This window comes from Podarcis melisellensis, assembly GCF_964234715.1.
Source record: "Podarcis melisellensis genome assembly, chromosome: 8".
Classification (NCBI taxonomy): domain Eukaryota; kingdom Metazoa; phylum Chordata; class Lepidosauria; order Squamata; family Lacertidae; genus Podarcis; species Podarcis melisellensis.
In genome coordinates this window covers 24,459,421-24,486,287 of record NC_138540.1, presented here as the reverse complement: position 1 = coordinate 24,486,287, position 26,867 = coordinate 24,459,421, and the positions used below count along the sequence as shown (strand labels likewise).

Below are 26,867 nucleotides of genomic sequence, written 5' to 3'. Positions count from 1 at the left end.
ATTCTATGACTCTATATTATATTATTATTATTATTATTATTATTATTATTATTATTATTATTATTATTAATTATTATTATTTTAAAGGATAGCTGAGGCTGCCATCTACACAAGTATGTTGCACATACTTACCTGTGAATAAGCTCCTCTGGTCTCAATGCTTACCTCTGAGTAGGCACTGTGTGGGCATCTCCTTAGCTCAGCGATAGCCTGGTGAGCTCCAGATGTTCTTGCCTACAATCCCCATAATTCCTCACTGTTAACTAATTGGGGTTGGAGTCCAAAGCTAACCGGTCTAAACGCAGAACCAATCAACAGCTGGCATCCTCATTTCCCCGCCCCAACTTTTCTTGTCGGCCAATAAAATTCCTCCCGTGCGATGTCATCCGCGCCCATTGATTGGCTTGAGTTCGGAGAGCCCCGCGTGAATGGGGGATCTGGAAGTGGGCGTGGCTCCGTGCCCAGCTGAGCGTTCTGTTGTGTGAGGTCGGTGTTAATCGTGCTCAGCGATCAGATCAGAACAAGCTCTGCTATTGTCCGGTGAGTCTCTCTCAATGCAAACTATAAAATTGATAACACGAAGGGAGGCTGTTAGCGGGAGGAAATCACTTTAAAACAAACCAACCAGGGTGATGGTCTCAAAGCATCGCTGCAAAGCTTCCCCGACGTTAGTTTCAGGTTTAAGATACTGTACTTCCCTCCTCTTGCTGTTTAGCCAGCGCTATGTGGGATGTGGCGGGCTTGCATTTTTAAGCTGTATTAAATGCTTTTACACCCCACGTTTCCTCCAAGGAGCTCAAGGTGGAAAGGTGGTGGGGCTTAAATATTTAAATATTAAATATTTACCAGGATTTGTATTTTGCCTAATAATAGTAATGGTAATACCATCTGTAAGCGGTTTACATAAAATAATATAAAACGTTCATTAAAAAAATAGCTTTTTCTTTATTTTCCATCTCTCTTCCTTCTCCTTCTTTCGATTTATCCTTTTCTTGTATTTTCCTCCTTCTGACTTAGCTACTTAATCTAAAAAAAGAGCAGTTTTATTTCGGCATATCATAAAAATATACTTTGTAATGGGTATGTATGTATATCTTTGAATAAGTATCAACAAATAAAATAAATGAGACAAAAGTTATTAAAATACAGGTAGCGTGTTGTAGCCGACGTTCAAATCAAAGTAGACTCGTTGAAGTTAATGGGTTATTAATAACTTGGGTTATTAATTTCAATGGGTCTGCTCTGAGCAGGACTAATGCCACCCCAAACTAACAGTTTTAAAAACAAATTGGACACACTTTATTCACAGAAGCATAGAAGATGGCTCTCATATCACCTCTCCGTCGTCTTTTCTCCAGTCTAAGCATACCCAACTCCTTCAGCTGTTCCTCATAGGGCTTGGTTTCCAGACCCATGATCACCTTGGTTGCTCTCCCTTGCACACTTTCCTGCTTGTCAATATCCTTCTTAAACTGTGTTGCCCAGAACTGGACACAGGATCTGACTAAGGCAGAATAAGAGTAGAACTGTTACTCCTATTGATCTGGACACTATACTTCTGTCCATCCAGCCTAGAACAGTGTTAGCTTTTTTTTGCTGCTGCATCACACTCCTGACTCTTGTTAAGCTTGTGGTCTACTAAGACCCCTAGAACTTTCTTATATGCGCTGTGCTGCTGTCAACCCAGATGTCCCCCATCCTATATTTGTCCCTGTTGGAATTCATTTTGTTAGTTTTGGCCCAGTTCTCCCATCTGCTAAGGTTATGGTAAATCCTTGAATCTTGACCCTATCTTATGTGGTATTAGCTACATTTCCTAATTTGGTGTCATCTGCAAGTTTGAACCGGCCCAGTTCCTTCAACCAAGTCATTTATAAAGATGTTGAACAACACCGGACCCAGGACAGAACCCTGCGGCACCCCACTTCTCACTTAAAAAAAATAAAAAAAAAATTATTGAATGATTTTATGTTACAAAAGAAATACAACCATACTACCACTAAATATAATTAAGAAATAAAAATCACATACATCAATATTTAGTTTGTTATTTACCGTCTTATTTCCTCCCAAACATTGCATACAAAAACACACATACGTGCAGACAACCACACCCGCACACAAAATGATAATGAAAGTAAATATTTTTCCCCTTTTATCTTCCAAAATCTTTTCTTCAACTTTGACTTCCTGTCAAGTCCCTTTGCATATATTTTATCTTACAATCGAATGTACACAAAACAATAAACCTTTCTATATGAATTTTCCAATACATTCTGAAAACATAATACATCCTTAATTGTTGTCCACCTCCTTTTAGTTAATTTATCACTCGAATGCCAACACGGAGTCAAAACTATTATTGTATTTTTGCACATATCTTCTATAACCATCCCATTTCCCCGCAATGTTTTGCTTTGAGTTTCCTCTGAGTTTACTAGTCAATTGAGCCGTCTCCACCAATTCGTGTAATTTGATTTGCCAATCTGTTATTTTGGAGCCTCGTGATCTTTTCATCCCTTGGCCACAAGTATATGAGCCGCTGCAGTTGAACAACACCGGACCCAGGACAGAACCCTGTGGCACCCCACTTCTCACTTTTTTATGGAATGACGAGGAACTATTGGTGAGCACTGTTTGGGTTTGGTCAGTCAGCCAGTTTCAAATCCACCTAACTAATATTGTCTAGCTAGCCTACATTTTACCAGGAAGGTCTACTGAAATCAAGAGACACTACATCCACAGCATTCCCCTGATCCAGCAAACTTGTAACTCAAAAAAGAGACTTGTTTTTCAGAAACCCATGGTTGGTCTTGGTAATCAAAGCATCTTTTTCAAAGTGCTCACAGACCGACTGTTTAATTCTGTTCTAGGACCTTTCCTGGTATCTACAGCAAGCTGACCAGTTGGTAGTTGCCTTTTTGAAGATGGGAGCAAAACCTTCCTGCTTCCAGCCCACAGGGACTTCACCTGTTCCCCAAGAATTCTCAAATGTTAGAGGAGGAAGCTCTGAGATTCCAAATGTGAGTTCCTTTGGTAATCCTTGAACGCAGCTCAGCAGGCCGTGGATAGGTGTTGAACAGTTCTACCTTCTCTCTGACACCCAATAGCATTTCTTCATCCTCTCCATGCAGAGAACCTACTATTTGCTTGTTCTTCCTCTTGCTTCAAACATAGCTGCAGAAAACCATTTTTTATTATTTTTAACCTCTCTTGCAAGCTCGTTCTGAGCTTCTCCCTGCAAGCGTTGACTACTCATTTCTACATCATGATTTGCCTCTTCTATACATGCCCATTTTAAACCTAAGAAAAATAAAATAAATGTTTTTATTTATTAGAATTCTACTTTGTGAGACCCTCCTCCTCTTCTTCTTTTTAAATATATATCAAGTTTCTAGACCTTATGACTGAGAAGTAGGCTTGAAATTGTAAGGACATTGTAGGACATTTTAGAAGCTGATGATTAAGGTCTGAGGCTTCACAACCTCTTGACATTTCCCTGAATTGCTGCCAAGATTAGGAAAAGAAGCCAGGAAATGCAAACAAAGCAGGCATGTACGGTAAGTAAATTGTGGTTTGCAGATAGTTTCATTTCCTGAATTCTCTCTGCAAAAGTTCTTTTCATTTTCTTTCTTTCTTTTAAAAAATAGGTCGTTTCGTTACATATAACAGTACAAATGTTTCAGAGCTGCAGAAACAAACAATGGCCTTGCATGTTTGACATCTTGTGGCTCACAATTTAAGAAGGAGAATGTTGCAGAGCAGAAACATGGTTATTGCGGGGAGATAAAAAGAAAGCTATAAATAATATGATGATGATTCCCTGGAAGTACATTGAAGCTGTCAGCAATAAATTCTGGGATGCAGTCAAATCCAGATAAAGCCATAACTTTACAGGAACTTCCCAGCCGTAAGCTTGTCCCTAAGTTTTTGTTTCCTTGACGCAGATGGAAAGCAACACCGAGATGTCTCGCCAAGTCACTGTTCTCGTGATTGGAGCTGGAAGTCGGGGAAGGAATTATTCCTCTTTTGCTCAGCAGTTTCCTGCACGCATGAAGGTAAGAGCAGCTCAGGGATCTTCTGGGGCTTGTGAACACAACCTTCTACTGATGTCAAAATACCTCCAGGTGCAGTGGACTTCAAACCAAACACTTGATACTCATCCCACCCCCCCAGGAAATGCCCCATTTTTCTGCACTGTGATTTTTTCATAGCACAAACACACAGACCAATGATTTGAAATTCGTGCAATTCATGATTTTGCCAGGTCAAAAATTATGAAACCGCTATCACAATATGGACTTTAAACTGGTTTTGGACAATACAGTGGTACCTCGGGTTACATATGCTTCAGGTTACAGACACCGCTAACCCAGAAATAGTACCTCAGGATAAGAACTTTGCTTCAGGATGAGAACAGAAATCGTGCTCCGGCAGCAGCAGGAGGCCCCATTAGCTAAAGTGGCGCTTCAGGTTAAGAACAGTTTCAGCTTAAGAACGGACCTCCGGAATGAATTAAGTACTTAACCCGAGGTACCACTGTATATCAATATATCAACCAGTCCTATTCACAGGTGCGGAGAGTATTGCTTTCACTCAGGCTTCCCGTGGGCATCTGATTGGCTGCTGTGAGCATAGGATGTTGAACTAAATGGACCACTATGCTTTCCATGGTACAGTCGTACCTCGGAAGTCGAACGGAATCTGTTTGGCTTCCAAAACGTTTGGAAACCAAAGTGTGGCTTCTGATTGGCTGCAGGAAGCTCCTGCAGCCAATCAGAAGCTGCAGAAGCCCCATCGGACATTCGGCTTCCGAAAATTGTTTGCAAACGGGAACACTCGCTTCCGGGTTTGGGGTGTTCGGGAGCCAAAACATTCGAGAACTAAGCTGTATTGAAATAGCCTGCATTGGACCGCCATAGTCCAGCTATCTGCTTGCGAGATGCTGACAGCTCTCTCCCTTTGTTAGGTGATTGGTGTGGCAGACCCACATCCATTTGCGAGGAAGAGGCTCCAGGAAGCTCATGGCATTGACGAGGACAATGTGTTTGATGGTATCCAATTATTACTCTATATCTCTGCCCTGCCCTTGCTCCAAAACAGAGAGGGTCCCATCTGTGGTCTTCAGCATAATTCATGTAGGTGTGGAGAGGGGGGGGAATTGAGAAAATTGACCACTATCAGGATGTAGCCTCTGGGTGTCAGAATTCTGGTGAAAATGAAAGAGGCAGTTGCTAGTGTGGTGTGGTGGTTAAGAGCGATAGACTCGTAATCTGGGGAACCGGGTTCGCGTCTCCGCTCCTCCACATGCAGCTGCTGGGTGACCTTGGGCTAGTCACACTTCTCTGAAGTCTCTCAGCCCCACTCACCCCACAGAGTGTTTGTTGTGGGGGAGGAAGGGAAAGGAGAATGTTAGCCGTTTTGAGACTCCTTCGGGTAGTGATAAAGCAGGATATCAAATCCAAACTCTTCTTCTTCTCTTCCAATGTTTGCTTATTCGTCCTATGTCTGGGTGATTCTTTATGGAAATAATGTAAACTCAATTTCGGCACAGCGGACCATGAGACAAATAATGTAGTTTTTGGCCAGAGGTGAACTGCAGAGGAACAGAAACGGCACTTCATTCAGGGCGGAATGGAAAAACGGTGCCTTCTTACATCCCTGTGACATTGCACAGAAGCTAGAAGTTTCTCCAGTAAATATGCTCCCCATCTCCAAAGAGTTTACTGCAACATGCACACTGCTATTTCTCCCCTGCCCTGCCCCCCGCCAGTTTTATCCTCACAACAACTCTGTCAGGAAGGCGAGGCTGAACAAAAATTAATACATCTCTCTGACTGTTTTGGGGCTTGGTTTTTTCTCTCTCCTCCTGCCTCTGGAAACATTGGCTGAGATCTTATTTTGCTTCGTTTCACACACTGAGTTGTATCCAATGCTAGTGCTACTCAGAGTAGACCCATTGAACTAAGGTAGGTTGATTCATTTCAGTGAGTGTTGTCTGTGTATAAATTAGTTGTATACACCCCATTATGGTTCCCCCCCTCCAAGATGTGAGAATGTACATTTGTGATAAATGCCTGTTTGTGGGTACGGCGATTCCAAGATAGATAAATATTTTTTTAGAATTTTCTTCCTAATAATCATTTAAAGGTTATGCTAAATAACAGGAAATGGAGGGGAAGAGAACCCAGCAGCATAATATGTGTAATTTTCTGCTCTTGCGGTTCATCCTTTCACTGTTCAATCTTATTCTTTTAAGACTGGACAGCAGCGGCTGAGAAAGCGAGGTTTGCGGATGCTGTTATCATAGCAACACCTGACAGCCTTCACAAGGTACTGCTAACCTTCTCCCACTCGAGGCTTCTTTTGAGTGAGTCATCTCAACTCTGCTTGCGTGCAAACAGTTTTGGTGGCAGTGCTCAGCTTAGCCCTCCGTGAGAAATAAAAGTAGAAGTAGTTTAGGGATATACTTTGAAAAAGGAAGGAGTTTAGCTTGAGCACACACAGCCTCTGAATCTAACAGTGTCCCCCATACAGCCATGGGAATGCCCACCAAGGATGTTGGAGAATGGAAAGCAGAGAGGAAATTGCCAGTGTCAGTTTGTTCCTTCCAAGTCGAGAAATACAATCAGTATTCACTGCTGTTGCTTTTGGGTCTGCAAAGGATGTGAAATTGGTTACATTCCACCTCCCCCATTTCCTTTTATGTTTATACGAGTGGGGTGGAGTAACTCAACGGCAATTTATTGTGCACAATGAATTAACTCTGCAAATTACCTAAGCCACGTTGTTTCCTGACAACAGGATGAATAGCATCCATTTTGGCGGAAAGCAAACTGCAGAGGCATAGAAACGGCGCTGCATGTGACGAGCGCAAGGCAGAACAGAAAAGGAGGCTGCCTAGTTTCCCTAATATCCGCTTTGCCATATCACACACACCCCTTTCCCCCCTGAAACACCATGTGTGCTTATCCATGCATTTTAGTATGGTTTTTGCAAAGTTTGTTTTACGCATTAAAAACTGTTCTGAAGGAGGAGGCTGTTGGAGTGATCCAAGGGCCAGCCAGTTGCCACTTCCCAAAACCTTGCTTCAGGAAAGGGATGGGGTTATGAGATTGTGCTTAGCGGTGGCTGGTGCCCATGGAGACAGGTAGGGTGGAAGGCAGGGAGCCCACCAGCAGGTGGCGCCAGAGCCAGTGGCTGGCAGAGCCAAGGAAATCTAGTTTTGTCCCCATCCTCCTCCCTGCTGAGTTCTACCAGGGGCAACACCAAGACTGTGTAGTAGGATGCTGGCGGTCTGTGCAACACCTGGGCTAAGCTGTAAGTAGGAAGGAAGGAAGGTGGGGGCAGGCTGAGGTTGCCTCATGCAACCTTATGGGCCAGCCCCCACTGATTGTGAATGATACAGGAACTGGCCAATTGTTGCTGTGCAATTCCATCTTCTGCTGAAAGCCAGAAGACCACCATCCAAACACAGCCAAAATGGAGTCTTTGTGGTTCCAGAGGAGAGGGACCACTGAATAGGATGTCTACCTTTAAGTTGCTATATAAAAAAAAGAGAACTATGTATTTAGAAAAATCCTTTCCCAAGACACTAAGGATGCATTGAAATGTCAGCTGCTTGATGGTAATTTGTGGTGGTCTCTTCCCCACCAGGCGCCGGCAGTGGCTTTTGCCTACAAGGGATACCACATCTTGCTGGAGAAGCCCATGGCGGTAAGTGTTGCCTATGTTAGAAACTCTCATATACCGTATTTTTCGCCCCATAGGGCACACCGGTGGTTTTTTTTTGGGGGGGAAATAAAAAATCCCCCCCACAGGCACAGGGCTGGGGCGGGGGAAGCCTGAGCTTCCCCTGACCCCAGCCCCCAGAACAGGCTGCTATCCGCAAGCCTAGGGAGCCCGGCGGGAAGTCGCACCAGTCTCCCCAGGCTTGCGGATATCTTCCCGGGGCGCGTGGCTCAGCGAGCTTGTGGGGCTGGCGGTGGGGAAAGCAGCGCTTCTCCCCACTGCCAGCCTCCAAACCAGGTTGGGAAACAGCGGGAAAGCGTGCTCCGCCTCCCCACTGTCCCCCGAGCTTGTGGGGCTGGTTGTGGGGATAAGCGCTGCTTTCCCCACTGCCAGCCTCCAAACCAGGTCAGGTTTGGAGGCTGCTATCCGCAAGCCTTGGGAGCCCGACGGGAACTCCCGCAGAACTCCCAAGGCTTGCGGATAGCTTCCTGAAGCCTGGAGAGTGAGAGGCACCGACCCCTCTCGCTCTCCAGGCTTCAGCAAAAGCCTGCATTCACCCCATAGGATGCACACACATTTCCCCTTCATTTTTGAAGGGGAAAAAGTGTGTCCTATAGGGCGAAAAATACGGTATATATTAGCCATTAAATGGCTCCTTAAACCAGGGTTACAGCTAGTTGCCTTTTGGGGGCCAGACAATTCGAAAGTTGTATTTTTCAATATGACTTTTTGGTTCCTGAAATTCAAGCAAAATATAACGGATAGAATTCGTTATATGTGATGCTAGTGTGTGAAAATAGTCGAGATCCAAGGATCCCTAGGCATGCACCTCCAGGTGCATCTTCACTTGGCTGAAGGCCAGGCGCAAAATTTCCCCTGGAGAATTTCGAATGCTGTGTGCTGGCAGGACCTCTTGCTGGAGGAAATTGTTGAGGCCACAGTAGCAAGTCCAGGCTTAACTCAGAGGTATAATGGCTGCATGCTGGACCATAAGGACAGGCTTTCCAGTGGAAAGGAGAAGCTGTCTCAGAGCATGCCAAGCGAGGTCTTTCCTTCCTGGGTCTGTTTTCTGGGCTCCCAAGAATTCTTCCTTGGTTTGTTCTGCTGCTGCCTCTTGGCTCTTCGACGCACTTCCTCTGCCTTTGTAGCACTTGGCTGAGATCGAAAAATGTGCACTCGGCTGAGCCCAAAAGTGTGCATGTCAGCTATAATTTCTTTCCTCAGGCCAGAATCTCTGACTGAATTCCTTGTGAGCAGTCAAGCATTTCTTTTGTAAGTCTCTGGGCTTAATGGTCTCGCGTGGTCAGCCAGCCAACCTCACTGTCTTCAGAAGCCCTCCTGCTCATTCTGAAATTCTAACCGCTGCTGAGAAGACCCAAATGCCTTCAAGTGTGACTCTAGCTAGTTGTTGCTCTTCTTCCGTTGACCATTTCCATATGTCCACGTCCTGGGGGCATTTTTGGACTACAACTCCCATCATCCCTTACCCATTGACTGTGCTTGGCTGGGGCTGGTGGGACTTGGAGCCCAACACTGTCTCTCGAAGGCCTAACCCCTGCCCTGGAGGGATAGGAAATGCCCTATGCTTTTAAAATAGGTAAGAGCAGGGGGTAGCCAAGGTGGTGGCCTCCAGATGTTGAACTACAACTCCCATCAGCCATGGTCAGTAATCAGGGATGATGGGAGTTGTAGTCCAGTAATACCTGGAGTGCATTGGGTTCCCCATCCATGGGCTAAAGGCCCCTCTGTGCTGGAAGCACCATCCAGAAAGGAGTCTCCCTGCTGTGTCTCTGCATAAATGGCTGATCTGGCTTTTATCAATGGAAACAAAGCCAGGGAAGCTGTGCCCTTGGGATGTTCTTGAACTACAGATCCCAAGAGCCCTAGCTGGCATTGCCAGGGATGTTGAGAGTTGTAGTCCGGGGGGGAGGGGCGCACCTGGCTTACCCTAGGTGAGGTGACCAGTGTTGCCTTGGCTGAAACTGATTGTTTATTTTTTCCCCCATTTGATTGATCAGGCAACACTAGAGGACTGTAAAGAAATAGTTCTGGCCTGTAAAACCAATGACGTCATCCTCGCAGTCTGTCACGTCCTGCGCTACCATCCAGTGTCCTTGAAAATAAAGGTATGCCAGCTAGGCAGACAGTGAGGGGAGGACGTACTCTTAAAAATATCAGCCCTTCTAATTCCAAACTCGACCGGTGAGTGTCGACTGGACTGGATGTGAGAGAGATGGTCACTGAGAAGCTAGAGAAGGAGGTGTGGGGGATTAGGGACTTGGGGAGAGGCCTCTTTCTTTGCCTGATACTTGTTCCTTTTAGCTGGAGATGCCAGGAGTTGCACTTGGGACCTTCTGCGTGCAAATCAGGCGGCCCCACCTCCTTGCAGAGAACCTCAGAGCTATAAAGGGCCAAACCCTCTGGCCTGAAGGAAGGTGTGCTGGTTGTTTCTGCCGCACAGCGGGTTCCCCCCTCTAACCCTAGTGTTGAAGGAACCACTTCTCACAGAGACTGAGGACCGGGAGTTTTTAACTCAGAGGTAGCGTTTAGATGAGCCAACAGGCAACCCGTCTAACGCAACACTTCAATACTAAGCCTCTCTCTCATTCACGAGAGGGTGCAGTCCTTTTAAGTGCAAGGAAACAGTGCAGTTCTTACAGGAGTCAAAGGTGGCTTGCCTGCCCTTTATTCTCCTGGTAGAAAGTTCAACTCTGCGGTAATTCACCCAGCCGACTCCCACAGAAGGGATCCTCCTGTATGCCCTTGACAATATGCTTTCTTTCACACTACTGTATTCTATTTTCTATGTCTCCTTCATGTTCTCTTCTCAGACCTCTACTTTACACCTCTGCTGGAATGCACAGAGTTTCCCTTTTTTAAGGAGATGGTTAATGAGGGTCAAAAGGCACCGAACAGTGACTCAGAAGCTTGACCTTAATTACATTCACTTCTTTCACAGGAGAAGGTGGCTGAGAGGTTCCTCTGTGAGTTCTTGCCCAGCCTCCTCATTGGGTGCAGTTGTCTCCTGACCTGTACCGAACACAAACCTCAAATAAACAGAGGAAACCAACTGCATTCGCTGGATTGGTTTCTGTTCCAGGCAGGGGGTAAACGAGTAGACACCCTCGGTTTCTGCTCCCGTTTTCTTTTTCTCTGACAACTCTCTGCCCTATCTGTTTACAGTGGTACCCCGGGTTACATACGCTTCAGGTTACAGACTCTGCTAACCCAGAAATAGTGCTTCAGGTTAAGAACTTTGCTTCAGGATAAGAACAGAAATCATGCTCCAGCGGCGCAGTGGCAGCGGGAGGCCCCATTAGCTAAAGTGGTGCTTCAGGTTAAGAACAGTTTCAGGTTAAGAACGGACCTCCGGAACGAAAATACTTAACCCAAGGTACCACTGTATTTTTGTTTAGGAACTCCTAGACGCTGGACTGATTGGAGACATCTGCCACATTCAGCACCTGGAACCTGTAAGTATAGAGTCATAGAGTCGGAATCTCCTTTCTTGTAACATGAAGCCCCGGGTTCGAGTCCTACCCTCCAGAGCAGGAGGAAACAAGCTTGCTCCATCTTCCATGTGACAGCCCTACAGATATTTGAAGATGCCTATCATATCTACTTTCAGTCTCCTATTTTGCATGCCAAACATACCCAGCTCCTTCAAGCACTTTTCATAAGGCTTCGTTTTCAGTAATACATGCCCAAGTTACACTGAATCCTATGAAACACGCTTCCTTGCACTCATGATATAATAGCATGCCTCCCCGTTTTCTCCTGCCTGTTTCTCTCTTCCCTTTACCCCACCAGCCCCATGCTGCCCTTATTCAGCCACTTGCCTGCATGCCTTTGTAATTATATCAGTTCTGGGGAGTGGCACAGTTTGTCAGCTTTCTCCTGCTTAGTCTCAGTGTTGCCCCTTGTAAGACTCAGCAGAGAGGAGGATAGGGATGAAACTGGAATCCATTGACTCCACCTGCCACTGGCTCTAGCGCCACCTACCGTTGGTCTCCCTGCTTTTCACCCTACCAGTCATCCTTTTGGGCAGTGTACCTGTCCCCAAATTCTTGGTCAAGGACCATGTGTGTGGATGCTGCAATAAAAGACAAATGGTACATTATCGAGCTATTCCAGCCTACTTGTAAAAGTGTTTAGCTAAGTTTCTGAGCGGGTGGGAAAGCTCTCGTAATAATTTCTCGCATTTATTTATTTGCACAGATTTGTGTGCAAATATGAAAGTCTGTTGGACAGTATACATTTTTTAAAAAGAAAGAAGAAAGAATGTCCTAAAACACACACAAAAAACATCAGAAAAGCTGTGTTTGTTTACGTGTGCCTATACTAGTTTATGATTTGCATTGCATGAACATGTTAACGTTATAATTTGCTTATGCTTTTAAGTAAGTTGTAAGTCTCTCAGGGGCCTCTAACAAGTGACCAACAAATCTAATACTTACTGTCAGAGACTGCCTCCAGGTCCCAGCTCACAGAAGACCAACGCTAGCCAGCGGAACTGTACAAAGTCTTTATTGAAGTTTAGTTCCCATTTTCAAACCCTAGCGTGCATCTCTACGTCTAGACCCTAGACCAGCGAAGCCTCATCTGAGTCTCCGCCCCCTGTACACCAGTTCAACACTCTAGCCTTACTCCACCTTCTGCGTTTCTCCTTCCGCCTCTGGGTCCTACTACCCCCCTGGGTGCCTTCCTTCCTGGACGCTTCGGATGCGGACCCCTCGGACTCCTCCCCCTCTCTTCGGCGGGCTTTGGGACCCGGCTCCCTCTCCGGGCTGCTTATGGCGCCACCCTCTTGTACATTTGAACTTGGCGCGCGCGCGCTGCCCCTGACCTTCCTTTTGACCGTTTCCTCGCTCTCTGATGCAGGCGTGGCTAACCCTGACTCCTGTCCTTCCGCTGACGGAGAGCTGCCTGCTCCCGATGCCTGGGGCTCCTCCCCCCTACTGCTCTCCGGTGGGGAAGCTGGTCCCGATTTCCAGCTGCTGCTCTCTGAGCCCTCTCTGGCCCCTCCCTCCTGGGGTGTTCCCCTTGGCAACCCCCTTGCTCTGATCACGGGAGCCCCTTTCTGTGAATCCTCTGATTCGCTGGAGAGACTTAGAGACCTCGGACGGCTATCATCGCTGACTTCTCCCTCGGATTCCTCTCCCTCGGTCTCTAATTCCTCCCTTCCCTGTCCCTCTGCTCCTGAACCCCTGACATCCATCCCCCCCTCGAAGCCCCCCTTTCCCCCCTCCCCTCCTTCCGGTGTGGGTACTGGGTGCTCCGTCGTAGCGGGGGTGCGTGCAGGATACAGTTCGTCCCCCATGTACTCGTCGACATCTCTCTCCTCTGCTTCCATCTCTCTGTCTCCGTGCTCGAACCCCACGTCTTCCCCCAACACGTCCATGTCCGTCTCGCCCCCCTCCCCCTCTTCGGGTGATCCCAGCCAAGGACCACTCAGCCACTTCCTGCGCCACTGCTCCTCTGGTCGATCGTCCCACCAATAAGAGCTGTCTGAGGCAGACCCCGGTGGCGAACCCACCCGGGAGCTCGGGACTGGGGCCTGTTCTTCGTCCGAGTCGAACCCCTGGAATGTGCTGGCCGAAAGAGTGGTTGTGAAGAGCCAGTCGTCGAAATACTCGGCTGGCATGGGCCTGTGTGGGAAGAGGGCATGAAACTCCTCTTTGAGCAGAGGCTCCTCCAAAGCATAGTCCGGAACCCAGCTGTTCGCAGTGGCCGGGGTACCCTCTCTGGCTAGGAGATATTCTACTCCTTCTTCCCCCCATCTCGAGTCTAAAATCTCTGTGACCTCGTTGATGTGCCCCCTCCTTGGCGACCCCCCCTGTCTGGGCCCTTCTCTGGGCGGGTCCGGTGCTGTGTCTGGCTCCTGAAATCTATGAGGTGCTTTGTAGGGCGTGAGCACTGATCTATGGAACACCGGATGCATCCTGGAACCCTCCGGAAGCGCTAACCGGAAGGCCACTGGATTGACCTGTGCCTGGACTTGGTAAGGTCCTAGCTGCTTATGTCCTAGCTTCTTCTTCGCTAACGATCTGGTCGGCACTGCTTGCGCTGCTAACCAGACCCAGTCTCCCACCTGTATGTCTTCCCCAACTCTTCTGTGTCTGTCTGCCTGCACTTTGTATGCGTGTTTTGCGAGTTCTAACTGCCTCCTGAGCTGTTCGTGGACTTCCTGCAACTCCGACGCTAAGGCTTCCGCTGCCTGTGGCTCCCCCTCCCCCACTCTCTCTAAACTCGGGAAGGTTCTGGGATGCCTCCCGTTGTTGGCAAAGAACGGCGTCACCCCCGTCGACACGTGCTTCGTATTGTTGTAAGCGAACTCAGCGAGTGGCAGGTAGTCCACCCATGTCGTGGGCTGCTGATTGGCGTAGCATCTCAGGTACTGCTGCATGATGGCGTTGACCCTCTCCGCTTGTCCGTTGGTCTGTGGGTGTCTCGCCGACGCCAAATTGACTTTGACGTTCAGAATGCCCATCAGCGTCTGCCAGAAGTTCGAGATGAACTGTCGCCCCCGGTCGGAGAGAATAGATCGTGGCAGACCGTGAACCTTGAACACGTGGTCAATGAACAGTTTGGCGGTCTGCTCTGCCGTGGCTACCTTCGCACACGGAATGAAGTGTGCCATTTTAGTAAACATGTCCACCACCACTAGCACTGCTGTCTTTCCCCTCGAACTGGGCAGATCCGTGACGAAGTCCAGGGCCACCCTCTCCCACGGTTCAGCCGGTGTTTGCAGCGGTTCCAGCAATCCCGCCGGCGGTTTGTGAACTGACTTGGCCCTTTGGCAGGTGTCACATCTCGCGACGTAATCCGCGACTTCCCCCCGCATCTTGGGCCACCAAAAGTCTCTGGCTACTAGTTCGACAGTCTTTTCTTTGCCAAAGTGCCCGGCTGTGGGAGCGTCGTGTAGCTGCTGCAGAACCCTTGCGCGGAGGTCGTCTCCCGGCACGTAGAGTGCTCCCTTGTGGAGGAGCAACCCATCGCGTATCTGGAACTCGTCGGCCCTCGCTGTGCCCCTGTGCACCTCCTCCATCCTGGCCTGTGCGAAGGGGTCTTCCCGCAGCGCTCGACGGACGGCCTCCAGGTCCACGGTTGCCGACGCGCATGCCCACGCTTCCGGTGCGAAAATGTGCTTGGCCGCCGGCGGTGCCGCCTCCTCCAGGTATTGCGGCTTTCTGGACAAAGCATCCGCCATCACGTTGTTGTCGCCCGGAATGTACTCTATCTTAAAGTCGAAGTCCGCGAAGAACTCCGCCCATCTAATGTGTCGCTGGTTGAGGAACCTAGCCGTGCGCCAGTACTCCAGATTCTTGTGGTCCGTGTGGACCTGCACTGTGTGTCTGGCTCCGATAAGGAAGTGCCGCCATGCCTTGAACGCTGCATGGATGGCTAGCAACTCCCTGTCCCAGATGGTATAATTCTGCTCCGACTTGCTGAGCTTCCTCGAGTAGAAGGCGCACGGCCTCCAGTCCCCCTGCTGGTCTTGTTGCAACAGGACAGCTCCCACGGCTCTGTCTGAGGCGTCTGTCTCCACCCTCATGGGTCTGCTGGGATTCACATGCAGCAGCTGCTCCTCTGACGCGAAGAGCCGCTTGAGTCTCTGAAAGGACTGCTCCGCTTGCTCCGTCCAGATGAATTTCTTCTTCTTGGAGCTGAGCGTGTCGGTGATGGCCGCTGTCTGCATGGCAAATCCCTTGATGAACTTGCGGTAAAAGTTGGCAAAGCCGACAAACCGCTGGACTTCCTTCCGATTGCGTGGGCTTTTCCAGTCCAAAACTGCGCTAACCTTGGCGCTGTCCATGGCGAGCCCCTTGTCTGACAGCTTGTAGCCCAGGAAATCCACCTCCGTCACGTCGAACTGGCACTTCTCCAGCTTGGCGTACAGCCTGTGCTCCTTCAGTCTCTGCAGAACTTCCCTGACATCCCTCTCGTGCGCCTCGCGCGATTCTGAAAAAATCAGGATGTCGTCCAGGAAGCATACGCACTTCTTGTAAAGGAGCCCCGCCAGCACATGATGCATAAAGGCTTGGAAAGTGTGAGAGCCATTTTGCAATCCGAAGGGCATAACTCTGTATTCGTAGGTGCCCAGTGGCGTGAACATGGCCGTCTTCCACTCGTCGCCCTCGCGCATGCGAATCAGGTTGTACGCCCCACGTAGATCCAACTTGGTGAAAACGCGTCCTTTCCGCACCGTCGCGAGCAGGTCGTCTATCTTGGGCATGGGGAAAGCTGAGGGCTTGGTTTTCGAGTTTAAGATCCTGAAATCCACCACCAGCCTCCGTTGGGGCGTGTCCCGCTTCTTCACAAAGAATACTGGACTGCCTCCCACCGCTTTCGACTCCCGGATGAACCCACGCTGCAAATTGTGATCTATGAACTCCCTGAGTTCCTGCAGTTCATCCTCAGACATGGAGTACAGTTTCCCCGTTGGCAGCGTCGCCCCCGGCAGGAGGTCAATCTTGCAATCATAGGGTCTGTGAGGAGGTAGCTTGTCCACCTCCTTCTCGCAGAAAACCTCCAAAAACTCCGCATACTTGTGGGGTACTGCTTGCAGCGTGCCCAACTGTAACTGCGGGTCCTCCTCTTCCTCCTCTGGGCTGGGTATGATGCAGTGTTCTGCACAGTAGGAGGATCCAAACGTTAGTTGGCGCTGGTACCAAGCCAACGCTGGGCTGTGCCTGTGCAGCCAACTCATGCCTAATACTACAGGCGTGTCTGACAGTTGGGTGACATTGAAGCTGATGACCTCCCGGTGATTCCCAATTTGCATCACCATCGGCGGCGTCTGCTGCACCACCTGCCCCCCTAGCAGTTCCCTGCCATCCACCGTGACAACCTTCAGGGGCAGCGTGGCTGGCAGTAAAGCTATGTTGTGTCGTTGAATGAACTCCAGTCCTATAAAGTCTGCATTACTGCCAGAGTCAATTGTGATAGGCACTTCTAAGGTGAGTCCATTGGGCAGCTGGAGCGATGCGGTGAGCTGCACCACTGGTTTGGGCGGGAGGGGGTCTGTGGGCTGCAAAATCTCCGGGGACTTCTTCACTGACTTGTCTGGCTGGGCCCCAGTGCCTCCTATTCCAGCCAGACTTCGTCGTTTCCCTGCTGTGGTTCTCTCTGCTGAGTTGTTTCCAATACTGTCACTGAGGCTGCAGTTTGCTTGCGGAGCCTCTGGGGACACTCTTTCGCCAGATGCTCCTCACTCTCACATATATAGCACTTCCTGTTCCTTCTAGGCAGCTTCGGTTTTACTGCTCCCGGTGTTAAGGCTCTATTAGCTGAGAGAGCCCTAGCACCTCCAATCTCCATCTGCTCTTCGCCCCCTCCCTGTGGAGGCGTGGACTGCGCACGCGCTGTCTCTCTAGACAAGAGGGGGGGCACCCTCCCTGGTGTGCGTCCCCAACGTCCTTCTTCTTTGCTCCATGGCCGTTCTTCCTGCCTCACCCCAATCGACAGCGCTCTTTCCACCACTTGCTGAGTGGTTGTGGGTCTCTCTCCCCGTGCCATCTCATCTTTGATCTGTGGGCTCAATCCCTCCAAAAAAAGGTCTCTAACTGGCGGAGAATCCTTATCCCAATTCAGCGCGTTGACCAATGCAAAAAACCTGGAATGATACTGCCTGACGCTGGCTTTCCCTTGTCTTAGCCCAAATATGTCCTTTCTGGCAATATCAATGTCTATGTTTGATAAGAAACAGGAATCCATCGCCTTAATGAATGCATCTGCGCTTTGGAGCGCTGGATCCTTGTCCCTCCACAGATTTCGCAGCCATGCTTTCGCGTCCCCATGCAAATGGGACAGGATGAACCCCACTTTCTCTTGCTCATCTCTAAAGTCTCTCTCCAACAGCTGCAGCGCAAACAGCACGTCTGCTCGGAAATTGGGTACTGCTGCAAATTCCCATCAAAATGAGATACAATGCTGGCTCCTCTTTTCCCCAACCCAATCCCCTCGGATCTGGGTCCCGGTAGCCCCTGCTTCGCAAGCCCCTCTAACCTGGCTTGAAGATCTCTGCAGGCAGCCGCCGCTTCTTCCTCTCTCTTCCTGGATGCGATTATTTCAGCGCTGAGTTGTGTCACCGCTTCTTGCAGGGAAGCTATTTTCTGTTCTGTAGTCATCTCGCCTGACTTTTGTGAGCTCGCAAGGCACCAGTCTTCTGCCCTCCCTGCCTCGCTCCCGTAGCGATGCTTGAGGCGAAGAAAACCGGTGAAAATTTGGGATGAGGCTTACTGTCAAAGACTGCCTCCAGGTCCCAGCTCACAGAAGACCAACGCTAGCCAGCGGAACTGTACAAAGTCTTTATTGAAGTTTAGTTCCCATTTTCAAACCCTAGCGTGCATCTCTACGTCTAGACCCTAGACCAGCGAAGCCTCATCTGAGTCTCCGCCCCCTGTACACCAGTTCAACACTCTAGCCTTACTCCACCTTCTGCGTTTCTCCTTCCGCCTCTGGGTCCTACTACCCCCCTGGGTGCCTTCCTTCCTGGACGCTTCGGATGCGGACCCCTCGGACTCCTCCCCCTCTCTTCGGCGGGCTTTGGGACCCGGCTCCCTCTCCGGGCTGCTTATGGCGCCACCCTCTTGTACATTTGAACTTGGCGCGCGCGCGCTGCCCCTGACCTTCCTTTTGACCGTTTCCTCGCTCTCTGATGCAGGCGTGGCTAACCCTGACTCCTGTCCTTCCGCTGACGGAGAGCTGCCTGCTCCCGATGCCTGGGGCTCCTCCCCCCTACTGCTCTCCGGTGGGGAAGCTGGTCCCGATTTCCAGCTGCTGCTCTCTGAGCCCTCTCTGGCCCCTCCCTCCTGGGGTGTTCCCCTTGGCAACCCCCTTGCTCTGATCACGGGAGCCCCTTTCTGTGAATCCTCTGATTCGCTGGAGAGACTTAGAGACCTCGGACGGCTATCATCGCTGACTTCTCCCTCGGATTCCTCTCCCTCGGTCTCTAATTCCTCCCTTCCCTGTCCCTCTGCTCCTGAACCCCTGACACTTATTATTATTTATTAAAAGTTCACATTATTTGTGGTACAGAGTTGGGCCACCTTTGGGGAAAAGTCTGTTTAAACTAAAAAGGTTTTGATGTCATCCCTGGCTGATGGAGCTAATGGGAGTTAGGGTCCAGCAGCTTGTGGGGAGGCAAGTTCCCTACTTAAGTTTTAGCGCTTGATGCTTTCCATTCCAGCAGCACTTGCTCCCTGTCTCGAGACTGACCACGGACTGTTTTTCTCTCCCTGACCCCGCCCCCCACCCAGGTTGGATTCTGGCATTTTGCCCACTCCTTTGTACGAGGAAACTGGAGGAATGAAGCCGAGAGCACCTTTTCGCTGCTCGCTAAATCGTGCCACGATGTCGACCTCATCAATTACTGGATGGGCAGCAGAAGGTACGCAAGGAAGAACCCTTCTCTCTTAAGAGGCTGCGGAAAGGGAGCGAGGTCCCAACTAAAGAAGACTGGCAACTTGACAGAATATACATAACTTGCAGGCTTAACATATAGAATAAGAGAGCAAGAAGAATATACGTTTAAAGAAGATTGCCAAATGTTTATTGAGTATACGGAAAATAACTCTGCACAGCTGAAAACGCTGGCAGCATTAAGATAAATTCAACAGTGTAACTAATCTTTGATGGGTGTAATACTGGGAAAATGATTGGAATAGTTTTTGTAAAATATGCAGGTGTGTGTGTGTGTTTGGGATGTTGCTCTTGTGGAAATCAGACAGGCCCCTGCAGCCCTGAAAGATGCCAAAAATGCATTTGTTTCAAGTTGCAAGTGTTTTAAAGAGAATGGATCTTGTTCCACGTTGGCCCTTTGGTCTGGATTTTATTATGTTTTTATTGTACAAAAAAAAATGTGCTGGTGTTTTATAAATATTGTTATAAATAAATAAACCTCAAAATGCCTCTTCCTCTTCCCTCCCTGATTCTTCTTTCAGATGTTTGAAAGTGTCATCTTTTGGCAACCTGTCCCATTTCACGAAAGAGCACAAGGTTGGTCAAACTTTCCAATGAGTACTTTTTTATGTTTTTAAAGGAAGAGTCTTTTGTGCATTTTGCCGCACTGGGTGAGTGCAGAATTTGAGCTGCGTCCTGCCAGCTTTCAACTTTGCCCCTGAAATAAAATGTGGAAACAATGATGTTCTGAGAGGCAGTTTGTGAATTTAATAGAAATAATAGTTTATTTCTTATACCCTGTCCATCTGACTGGGTTGCCCCCAGCCACTCTGGGCAGCTTCCAACAAAAAACACAATAAAGCATCAAACAATTAAAAACTTCCCTTTACAGGACTGCCTTCAGATGTCTTCTAAAATTCATAAAGTTGTTTATCTGTTTGACATCTGATGGGAGGGCATTCCACAAGGCGGGTACCACTACCGAGAAGGCCCTCTGCCTGGTTCCCTGTAACTTCATTTCTCACAATGAGAGAACCGCCAGAAGGCCCTCGGAGTTGGACCTCAGTGTCTGGGCTGGACGATGGGGGTGGAGGCACTCCTTCTGGTATACGGGGCCGAGGCTTTAAAGTTCAGCACCAGCACTTTGGATTGTGTCTGGAAACGTACTGGGAGCCACATTCTGGATTAGTTATAGTGCGCCATTTGTTTCTCAGCAATGACTTCTCTCCAACTTTCCCTTAGCCGGAAGGAGCTGCAGATCGCTGTTTAGACTGTTCGGTTGAACAAACCTGCCCGTATTCAGCAAAGAAGATTTATCTGGCACAGGCCGAGAGGGTAGGTACTGGGAGAGGTTCTTACCTTGGAGATAGGTTGATTTATTTATTCCCCCACCACAGGTTAACAAGTTACTCAGTAAGGAAAAACCAAACCAATCACTTAATTTTATTTTTTGTTTTTTTTCTGACTGTAGAGGTGTACATTGATCAATTTGCGAGTGCCTGGCAGTTTAGAAAAAGAGTTATGAAAATGATTTCAATTTGCAACAAGAAAATCACACACACACACTTGTTTTTCTTTGTCTATATAATTTAATGTATTCATTTAACTCGCCATTCTCCCAACTTAGGTTTCAAGGTAGCTTTTGACATTTAAAAACACCATTCTAAAATAGAAAGTAATAAAAAGAAACCAGTTAAACACAATAATTAAAGTACATCAGGACATATTTGGAACCAGAAGCTAAAATACAGTTTTCCCCACGGTCAGCAGCCCAGAGATCAGCATTGTCCGCACCTTAGTTTCCAAAGGCCTCTCTTAACAGGAAGGTCTCAGCCTTCTGGTGGAAGGGCATGATAGAAGGAGCCAGTCTAACTTCCCTTGGGAGAGAATCCCACAATATTGGGTGTATATGGTAAATGGCCACAGAACTTGGTGTGGCTAGTTGGGCTGCAGCAGTGTGGTGTAGTGGTTAGTGGGCTGGCTGGGGAGATCCAGTCGTCAGACTCTGGATCCAGCGGAGTTCTTCTTGCGTTCCTAAGATCCAAACTTGTTGAGGATGGGCTGGATCCTGCTGGGACGCTGCTGTTGACACAGTCTTCCTTTTGTTTCATCCCAGGGATACTTTGGGTGGCCAGTGTCTGTGGTCTGCCATAGCGGTGAGTACGATATAGAATCGCTGACCGATGCCTTGCGCCACGGCCCCTACGGAAGGTGCGTTTACGAGTGTGACAATGATGTTGTTAATCACCAGGTATGCAGCCTTGCACTAAACCTTCCTTCCTCTTCTCCCCAGCTGCCCTCCTCCGGTTATTTCTTAACCAAATTGACAAGTCACAGAAATGGCAGCATTATTGTCTTGGAAGATGTTTAGTAGGGCAAGTTCTGGGTTGACTTCTAAAACTTGTTTAGTTATTTTGCATATTTCTTATATGATTGCTGTCCAGAAGAGTTGGATTTTGGGGCATTCTCACCACATTGTGGAGGTATGTGCCTGTGGATTTTGGTGAGGTTCACCAGCATTTTGGTGAGGTTCCTGGGTGTATTAGCGCTAGTTTTTGTGGTCTGGTCTTAGGTACCATCTGTAAGTGAGTTTTCTAGAGTGAGTTCTTTCCTTTCCGCTGATACAGATTTAAAGGGAGGTTTAGACCACATTCTAGTCCATTGGGTGGGGTTAATCTCATAGCCTATGCTCCCCACCCTCCAATTATCCTCTGCACCTTTGCAGTGAATATTTTCTAGAAGTATGAATTGCTTGACTTTAATATAGTACAGGACCGGGGAAGCTTTTTTCAAGCTGAGGGCTACATTCTCTCCTGGGTAATGTCCGGGGTGGCGAAAAGGAGGCAGAACAGTGCAAATTTGACCTTTGTGCAGTTTTCTACACACATATATCTCTGTCTTCCGTTTGGGAAAGCAAGAGGCACAATCAGAGTTCAAGGGCAAAGTCCAGTCTGACATAAACTCTCAGGGAGTTGATAGTTTAAGAGCAGCTGGCTCCTAGTGAGTCTGCAGGGGCAGTCAGCTATATGGCGGTATCTGACATGCACCTCTGATGGCCTCCTGACAACTGACACGAAATAGCAAGGGGACAGTTCCTTATGTCATTTCATTTAACCAATCAGAAACGTCCCTTCAGATTGGTGAAAATAGTAACGACTCCAAGCCAATGAAAGTTGGCCTTGCTTTTGAATTTGAAACCCAAATGTCAATGCTCAACATAAAACTTCTGAATGATGACATTTTTCATTGTCAGTTTTGGGGGTGGGAAGTTTTGTTACGGCTCTAGTTTGCCATTGCTGGACTACAACTCCCATCATCCCTAGCTAGCAGGACCGGTGGTCAAGAATGATGGGGATTGTAGCCCAAAAACAGCTGGAGACCCAACTTTGGGAAACCCTGATTTAAGATTTCAAGGTTTCAGATATTTGTGTATGTGTATAATCTATCACACATGCATCCACACTTTCTATTCCAAATTTGCCAACCCGCAGTTCTCAGATACCCAGTGGTACCTTGGGTTAAGTACTTAATTTGTTCCGGAGGTCCATTCTTAACCTGAAACTGTTCTTAACCTGAAGCACCACTGTAGCTAATGGGGCCTCCTGCTGCTGCCGCACCACCGGAGCACAATTTCTGTTCTCATCCTGAAGCAAAGTTCTTAACCTGGGGTACTATTTCTGGGTTAGCGGAGTCTGTAACCTGAAGCGTATGTAACCCGAGGTACCACTGTAACTTCCATCAGCCCAAGTTGGTGCTTACAGAAGGCATGCTTTGAAACCAGTCTTGAGAACTAGGAGCATCCGTTTAAATAATGGAAATTGAAACCTGCTTCCAGCTCCCTGCCATGTTCTGTACTTGTTATTTCTTGTCCCTCCTCAGGTTGTCAATATGGAGTTTGAAGGTGGAGCCACTGTTGCCTTCACAATGGTTGGCTTCACACACAAACTAGGCGTGAGGAAAACAACCATCTATGGGACAAAGGTAAACTTAACTGCAGGGCTCTGTGCATGAAATTGCACCCACAGGGAATTCCCAATTCTGCAATCTGATCTCCAAGGTACCTGGGCCAGTCACTGTCTCTCAGCCTTACCTACCTCACAGGGTTGTTGTAAGGGTAGACTGGAGAGTGGGGGGAGGGAGTGCATCCATTACCTTGAGATCTTTGGAGAAAAGGTGGGGTCTGAATAAAATTAAAATCCTTCAGTCAGTTTCACCTCTGGTCATATTAAACCCTGGTGGTCTTCATAAAACAGTTTTACTTTCCTGCGTTTTTTATTTTTAGGGAGAGCTTTCCTGCGAGGGTTCAGGACCAGTGGAGATTTATGATTTCCTGGAAAGGAAGAAAAGCAGCTTTTCTCCAGATAAAGCGGCCTGTGTCCCAATGTGCTTAAGTGCTCATAGTGGTGCGGACTACTACCTCATGGAGAGTTTCATTTCAGCCGTGGCGGTGAGTTTATTATGCACATGCACCTCGCTTTAACTCCCCAATAAGTATGGAGTTGTATTGTCGCACCCCTCCACCCCTGCTTCTGAGATTGCCCAATATGCTTTCAAACCCATCTTCAGAGTCATAAAGACAGTACTGTGTGTACACTGGTTTCTGATAGCTACAGGGCACAGCCTGCAGTGCTTTCAAGACTTCGTGTGTGTTGGAACATTGCTGAGAACTTATTTTCCTGCTCGCAGATGCAGATTTGTAGACATGGAACATTCTGAATTGGCCTTGGGTAAGGCTTCTATCAGCCTCAGTTCCATCTTCTGTACAATGGGTACACCTAATAACAGGACCTACCTTATAGGCTCGCCTTAAGGATTCCCAAGAATAAATGTGAATTCAAACACTCTGAAGGGCTCTACAAATGCTAGGCGTTTATTATTCATCTCCAGGCCTTGCTAAAACATCTTTTGTTTTTCTCTGGAAAAAACAGGAGAATAACCCATCTCTGATTCGAACCGGTCCAGAAGACACCTTAAACTCTCATTTCCTTGTATTTGAAGCAGAGAGATCCAGAAAACAGAATCGGGTTGTGCTTCTAGAACCGTGAAAAAGATAGGGGAGGTGATGCTGTATCTCATGGTCAATTGCTATGCTGGTTTATGATTAACGCTACTCTATGCAGCTGAATCACTTATGATGTAGGGAGCAGCTTGCTTGCATACTTAAAATGAAGCAGTTAACAGCTTGCATTCCAAAGATCTTAAGGGCATCCTTATCATTCCTTTATAGCACAAGAACTACAGGAACGTATTTCAATTTTCTAAGTTTGCATTCAAGGAAGACACGCCCTCCCCACTCTTGATTCTGCAGGAGTTTCTCTCCCTGGAAGTCCCTAAGAAGCCCCCAACAGTAACCAGGGAGGGAGGGCTTTCAGTGGGGCTTCCAATATTTTGAGGAACAGCATCCCTGCTGAGGTATAGCAGTGTGAATTCTTTGTACTTTTTGGAAACACTCCAGGACGTTTTGGTATTTATCATTCTTCCCAGCTGTGTGAAAAGGTCTGTTTTAGGTGTTTCATATTGTTTTCAATGCTCCTGCCAACCTAGCAGTTTGAAAGCACGAAGTGCAAGTAGATAAATAGGTACCACTCCAGCGGGAAGGTAAACGGCATTTCCGTGTGCTGCTCTGGTTCGCCAGAAGCGGCTTAGTCATGCTGGCCCCATGACCCGGAAATTGTACACCAGCTCCCTCAGCCAGTAAAGCGAGATGAGTGCCGGAACCCCAGAGTCATCCGCAACTGGACCTAATGGTCCCTTTACTTTTACTATTGTTTTCAAGCCGGTGCTTGCACTGTTCTTAAAACCTGTTTTTGTTGATTTTACTGTATGTTTGCAAATCGCCTCACAGGAAAGGCGCTTCATAAATCAATTTACCCATGGATCAGTCTTGTATTTGAGGAGCTCCCCTCCAGAGTTTCAGACAGCTGCCTGTTTCCCCTTCCTACCTGAAGATGCCAGAGAACGAGATATTTTAATTAAGGATGTTTTAATGCCCTAATAGAAATATATATAAAAAATGTTCAGTAGCACCTTAGAGACCAACTAAGTTTGTTCTTAGTTACAGGTAGGTAGCCGTGTTGGTCTGCCGTAGTCAAAACAAAATGAAAAATTCCTTCCCGTAGCACCTTAGAGACCAACTAAGTTTGTTCTTGGTATGAGCTTTCGTGTGCATGCACACTTCTTCAGATACACTGAAACAGAAGTCACCAGACCTTTATATATACTGGGAGGGTGGGGAGGGGTATTACTCAGAAGGATGGTGGGAATGGGTGATTGGCTGATAGGTGTGGTAAACCTACCCCTCTCCAACCTCTCTCTATATAAAGGTCTGGTGACTTCTGTTTCAGTGTATCTGAAGAAGTGTTCATATACACGAAAGCTCATACCAAGAACAAACTTAGTTGGTCTCTAAGGTGCTACTGGACAATTTTTTAATTCTATTCTATTCTCTCTCTATATATATATATATTTCTACTCTGTCAGATCAACACGGCTACCTACTTGAATTTAATGCCCCAATAGAACTGTTATTCCATCACAACAGCCACCCATTATCTGGAGTAGTGCTCACATTGAGTTACAACAGGTGCCTAACATCTGCGTTTTCTGAAACGAAGACCTTTTTGTTCTGGCTGGTTTTCCCAGCAGGGTGAATGGGTCTTTGCCACAGGTATCAGTCTTAAGTATGGTTTGAGTTTTGTTTTAAATGTACTTTCTGGTTCTGAATGGCCATTCATGTACATCACATTGAGACAGTTCAGAAGGTGATTAACAAATAACTGACGGTAATATTCTGTATGCAAAGCAGATTCTCTACCACTGAAGTTCCCTTCAGACAAATTTAGCCCCTCCTCTTCAGACAAATTTACAAAGGATAAAGCAATTAGTGGCTAGTAGCCACGTTGGCTATATACTGTTATTAATTATTAATTTAATTTATATATTGCCCTATACACGGAGGTACAGTAATGGAGGCAGTATGTGTCCGAATACCTAGTTGCCTGGAAGCAATATTGTGTGATAATGGTTTCATTCATCCCCTCCTTGTCGGCATCTAGCTGGCCTCTTGGGGGGGGGGGGAAGGGGGAGACTGAACTGGACCCTGAACTAGATGGGCCCTTTCGATTTGCATCAGCAAAGTTCTTACGTTCTAAAGGAGTGTTCTACCCCTCCTTTGCTGGCTACTAGCAGAACATCTGCTTTGCATGCAGAAGGTATAATTATACAGTTCTGTGGTGCTATGAATTCCTGGCATCTCCCAGTAGGGCTGGGAGAACCCTGCAGAGGTGCTGCCAGTCAGTGTGCAGTATTTCTCAACTTTGGGTCCCCAGATGTAGTTGGACTACAACTCCCATCATCCCTGCCCACTGGTCCCGCTAGCTAGGGATGATGGGAGTTGCAGCCCAACAACAGCTGGAGACCCAAGTTTGGGAAATACTTGTGTAAAGAGAATGGGCCCAATGGTCCAACTCTGCATTTATAAGAATTCAGTTGCTCATTATGGCAGCACCTATACTTTGGGACTCTCTGCCTTCTGAGATTGAGCCTTCACTTTATTCAACGTCTGATAAAAATATTTTTGTTTAGACCTGCCTACCCAGATGCTTAGAAAGTTGAGGTAACTTTAAACTGTTTTAAGCTGTAAAGTTTTATTGATTTTGTTCTATCTTTTTGCAAACCGCTTTGAGATCTTAAAAAAAAAAATCATTCAAGCTATGTATAAATTTCACAAAATA

General features: G+C 47.6%; 1 protein-coding gene across 2 annotated transcripts; it reads left to right on the top strand.

Moving 5' to 3' along the window:
* The first annotated feature begins 431 nt into the window (after positions 1–431).
* LOC309376834 (putative oxidoreductase YteT) lies at positions 432–24,331 on the top strand. 2 transcript variants are annotated; one of them, XM_081923709.1, is made up of 15 exons: positions 440–540; positions 2,874–3,023; positions 3,948–4,058; positions 4,970–5,054; positions 6,260–6,333; positions 7,657–7,716; positions 9,750–9,857; positions 11,148–11,204; positions 18,993–19,123; positions 19,677–19,731; positions 20,377–20,469; positions 21,251–21,385; positions 23,014–23,115; positions 23,417–23,581; positions 24,063–24,331. In XM_081923709.1, exons 2-15 carry the CDS (start codon positions 2,928–2,930, stop codon positions 24,177–24,179), a joined length of 1,389 nt encoding a protein of 462 aa, XP_081779835.1. In that variant the 5' UTR covers positions 440–540; positions 2,874–2,927; the 3' UTR covers positions 24,180–24,331. The 2 variants fall into 2 exon arrangements, with proteins under 2 accessions (XP_081779836.1, XP_081779835.1); XM_081923710.1 differs by lacking the exon at positions 2,874–3,023 and having other exon boundaries at positions 432–540.
* The last annotated feature ends 2,536 nt before the right edge of the window (positions 24,332–26,867 follow it).